The sequence below is a fragment of the Penaeus japonicus genome, unplaced genomic scaffold (assembly GCF_977035675.1).
Source record: "Penaeus japonicus unplaced genomic scaffold, GWHDUDI00000001_assembly GWHDUDI00000004, whole genome shotgun sequence".
Lineage (NCBI taxonomy): Eukaryota > Metazoa > Arthropoda > Malacostraca > Decapoda > Penaeidae > Penaeus > Penaeus japonicus.
Window position 1 is genome coordinate 31,236,227 of NW_028234406.1, and position 5,000 is coordinate 31,241,226.

A 5,000-nucleotide genomic window follows, 5' to 3' on the forward strand; every position below is an offset into this window, starting at 1 on the left:
AAAACAGTTCAAATTTGCACTTGCAGACAGATCGAGATCCAATCAGACACAAAACTTGATAATATAATTATGCTTTCGTACGAGTAACATCAAGTGCTCGAGGGCTTTGTTAATTATTATGATTGCTAATTGTTAATAAATTATTAATTATCATCCCTCTTATCATAATTATCCTTTGGTAAGCCCTTACCACTTCCATGAGCTTCTTGAGGCCGGAATAATTGGACACAGTGGGCATGCGCAGAAGTGCCACACAAGTCTCAGCGTCCCAACTCGCCAAGTTGCCCTGCCGAAGAAACGCTTAGTGATTATATAGTTAGGTTTGTGAACCACTGACTATTGTTCGCAACGAAACTAAGTGTGATGAGTAAAGTAATTCAATTCTACATTCCTCATTATAGCTTATAATTATAACAACTGACTATGAATATTGCGAAAAATAGCGTGAAGAATAAAGCAAGAATAAATAAGAAGTAAAAATAAATAAAATATAATAAAGTTAGTTATACACTCTCCATCTTATTCTATCACATCAATAATTAATCAGTACAATCGATGGGCAGTTCCAGTTACAACCAAATGCCCCATATCATTCCTTTCCAGTCCACGGCAGTAGACACTGAGGTGCCGAGCGCCCCTTACTCACCTGTGCGATGTCCTCGAGGATAGCTGAGCCGGATATCTTCCTCTCCCCGCTCGACGTGCTCGACCCGCTTGACGATCGCCTCTTGCAATCCGCGTCTTCGTGGGCCACAGAGGTATTCATGACTTCCCGCGCCGCTGCCGACCACTTCAGCATCGAGTTCTTCTTGGAAATTTTTTTCGTTGGATGATGTGCAGTTGGGTTGGAAGTCAGGGCTGAAGATTCCGAGGAGACAGGTTTTTCTGCAGCATTATTATCTAACCTTTTCGCTCCTTCTCGGGCTTCTTGCTTATCTTTTATACTGTTTTCTTCCATAGCATCATTTTTCTTGTATTTCTTTATTTCTAACGCTGCATATGTGCTCTCTGATTGCCTATTCACCTTCCCAGCTTCCAAGTCGTCTTTCTTAGTGATGTTTTGGCTTGTGTTGGCCTCGGGGCAATGGGCGCAATCCACAACCTCTTCGGCCCCCTTCTCTGTACTCGCTCTCTCCCCTTCTAAGAATACCGAATTATCCAGGCCATCAAGGGCATAGCTCGGCCCGTGCTGTCTGGAGTCTTCATTACTCTTTGGGATAAAGTCAACGCTGTCGTAAAATTCTTCGTCACTGACGGAACTTCCTTTGCTGAGCCGAGTCGCCATTTTGAAATTCTCTGTGAGTCAAAATTCTCAGAACGACTGACTAGGTACTACTCTTGTTTCTGCACAGTCACCACAGCATCTCCCACGCAGGTAGTCATTATCAGTCTGTAAATGAAAAAAAAATCTACAGTATAGAATAAACTTAACTTTCAATCCCATTCATTTTCGATGGACTCACTTAATTCGCTATAATTTTCAACAAATCAATATCACTTTATGTATGTATGTTCCAGACTAATGGTCCATTCACCTACCTCACCTGTAAAACAATGCCATATATAGTAAAGTGAGATAGAGAGAGTGTGTGCGTAAGGCACTGATATTATTTATCAGTTCAATAATGTGAGGCAGGCATTCGGTTTGACCTGACATTTCCTGCTTCCTGTTTCTGCTTCCGTCTTGAACTGCAGCAGGCTCCTGCAGCTGTGTTTGCTTGCAGAAGTCCTGAGGCAGAGAAAGTGACTCAAGAGTCATACATAAGCAGACTAAGAAGGAACACAGACCAGAAGGTACACGGACAAAGAAGAAGAACAGGCAGAGCCAACAGCTATGAGATGAGGTAAGCGTATTTACCAGGGCCACCAAGGAAGATAATGACAAGTGATCATCTGTCTTTCTTATCAGCTAACACCAGGTGATGTCATTTCCTACCGGGTTACTACTGGAGACAGCTAGTGGGTTACACAGAGAGAGAGAGAGAGAGAGAGAGAGAGAGAGAGAGAGAGAGAGAGAAGGGAAGAGGGAGAGATAAAGAGAAAGAAATAGAGAGATGGGAGGGAGGGATAGATGAGAAAAAGAGATAGGAGAAAGATGGGACGGAGGGAGGGAGGGGAGAGAGAGAGAGAGAGAGAGAGAGAGAGAGAGAGAGAGAGAGAGAGAGAGAGAGAGAGAGAGAGAGAGAGAGAGAGAGAGAGAAGGGGGGGGGGGAGAGGGAGAGAATGAGAGAGAAAGATGGGAGAGAGAGAGGGATGGGAGGGAGAGAGAGAGGGATGGGAGAGAGAGGGAGAGTGAGGAGGGGAGGGAGAGAATGAGAGAGAGAGAGAGAGAGAGAGAGAGATGGGAGAGAGTGTGAGGGAGAGAGAGAGAGAGAGAGAGAGAGAGAGAGAGGGCGGGGGTAAGGGGCTGACAAGGACAGATTAAGAGACTTAACAAATAAAAATACAGATAGAGATTCGTTGCTCTATGAATCATGCCTGATAAATCCCCCGAATCATCGCTGATATAAAGAGATTGTCGCGTACACCTGTCAGCTATTTAACTAATACAAAGGAGAGGCTAAACCAGGAAACTGGCTCTTTACGACTGTCGATATTACTGATAAACTAGTAAGTCACAGCCAAATATTCCTGCTATGGTGCATTTTAAAGCTTCTCGAAAGAATTCTTTTAACACACATTACATTTAAGCGATCTTCACATATCACTTGAGCAAACTGCCTCCAAATCATGCTGTTGCACAGAACAGAAACTGGGTGTGAACCAAAGACGAAAACAGGAAAAGTGTTCACTGAGCGCCTACGATACCATATGGAAGCATCAAATCACCAAATCAGGAAAGGCACAATACTAAACACTAATACAGAAAGATGGTCAGCCATTCCTTATAGACACACACCAGGTTCTTATTTATGTCACTGGATGACAGCCTAACATATCAGAAACATCTAGGAAACACTGCATAAAATCTGAAAAAAAAATCCAATTCACAAATTATCAAACTAGCAAGAACAAAATGGGAAGCACTCCAAACGGAGCTCAGAACACATCACTATAAAGTCTACCCTAAAATATGGTTTCCAAAATGAGTGCCATACCTCCACCACTTATTTGAAGACTAAAAGTTAGTCTAGAAATGCTCACGAGGCTAGTAAATCTATCTGAATATATTCTACTTAAAATTATTTGTTTCCCATAACTTAATCTTTCATAAAAGCTTACAAAACCAAATCTTACAAAAAATAAATAATTTCTCACAATTAGGTAATAACAAATCGTTTTCCGAAATAGGCGGACTCTATCATCAAACATATCGCGCAGATTAACGTTTATTGGATAAATATCGTGAGTTGATCATCTGCTCGACACTTCTAATCCACTCGAAGTTCAAATTAAACAAAGTCAAAGATCATACATTCTAATAAAGGTGTGATGCTATGGACTACCTTTTACCTTTTCACATTAGCATATTGATCAAACGCAGGTCTGTATTTTGTTATATAGCCAACACTATCTTGCGATACAGCACATTGCATTATTCAAAACATAATATACAATATACAAAATTCCTGTTCAAGTTTAAAACGATCCGATGTGGGCTGTCTTGAGGAAACAGGAAAACTTAATGTGATGTAGAAAGATTTAGCTATCAGTAAAGAGGAAAAAGAGAAGGATCAGATAGTGGCTTTGCAGACAGCCATAGCTATGATACTATGGACTACCCCCTACCTTATCAGATTAGCTTATTAATTAAACGCAGGCTTCGACCTTCTTATACAACCGACTTTATCTTTCGTTGCCACAGTTTACATGAAAGAATCCTTGACATGCAATATACAACATTCTTGTTCGAGTTTAAAAACGATCCAAGATGGGCTGTCTTAGATAAATTTCATATGTACGTGTTATGCCGAAAGATTTAGCTGTTAGTAGAGAGGAAAAGAAGGATTAAACAGGGGACCGTTCATGGGGTCTTTCATCATCCGTCGGTTTTCATGATTTTTGATTGTTGTACATATGGGGAGAATATCTAGGTATGTGACAAATGTGACAAAAAATATGTACCCTGGACCATTTAATAGTTGACTCCCGTTGCATTTCATCTCTAACTGGTCGCGTCGCTATATTGCAGATATCTATAAAAAAGTATATGTTCTTTTACCAATACAGACGCAAATTATCTTAATGAAAGGACTCTGGAATAACTGCCACGAGTCACATGCTGAAACAATTTCAATCTTATTTTGTCCCCATTAAAGTGTTTTCTTTCATAAAAGGCGAAAATTATCAAATAAAAATTACTTCGAAACCAGATGCGTACCTCATGCAAATATCAAATCAATCTACATAATGATCATTAAAATTTCTAAGGATGCAAGCCTCTAATTCGCCGATGGAGTAGGCAAATTTCTTATAATATTTACTAAACGAGACATTTGCCGACAAAAAGAGTATGGGAGAGCGGTAACCTTTTCACCCAAGTAAGCCCCTATATGAAATGGCTCGAGCATTAATGAGCACAGAACTCACGATACACAATTTTTGCATTTGTAACATAAACGGATCCACTAGCTTGCGGATAATCGAATTGATTTACTATTAATCGTGTATCTGCTATTTGCTATTAATCATGCATTATTGCTTTATAGTTTCTATTATAAAGGTTAAATTGCATTATCTTCCAAATAGCACTTTCTTAAAGTACAGCTACAATTCACATAAAACGGTGTAGACTGATTTATACGCTATTTACTATAACTTGCTTCAGTTATTTCCATATTAATTATCCAATGTTTGTACACAGATATTGCACTGACATAATCCAAGCAGGTAACAGGCATTCAACTAGTAATATTACTAAATATAACTGATTATTATAATAAGAACATTCATATAATTATTTAGAAAAAATGTCAATAACATGATACCGTATCACCGACGGACACCAATCAAACGGTATACGGTGCTCCTCCATCAAACCCATGAACACCCACTCACGT

At 39.7% G+C, this 5,000-nt stretch overlaps 1 protein-coding gene across 8 annotated transcripts in view; it reads right to left on the bottom strand.

Moving 5' to 3' along the window:
- The window catches only part of LOC122243442 (inverted formin-2), a 41,592-nt gene that overhangs the window by 27,287 nt on the left and 9,305 nt on the right, over window positions 1–5,000 (bottom strand). For 6 of the 8 annotated variants that reach the window (XM_086536429.1, XM_086536433.1, XM_086536430.1 and 3 more), the window contains 2 exons: window positions 647–1,390; window positions 191–286 (listed from right to left, as the gene is read on the bottom strand). In XM_086536429.1, coding sequence (XP_086392555.1) covers window positions 191–286; window positions 647–1,285 — 735 coding nt within the window. In that variant the 5' untranslated portion in view covers window positions 1,286–1,390. Of the gene's footprint in view, window positions 1–190; window positions 287–646; window positions 1,391–1,539; window positions 1,570–5,000 lie in introns of those variants that run through there. The other 2 variants (XM_086536431.1, XM_086536434.1) reach the window with 2 other exon arrangements.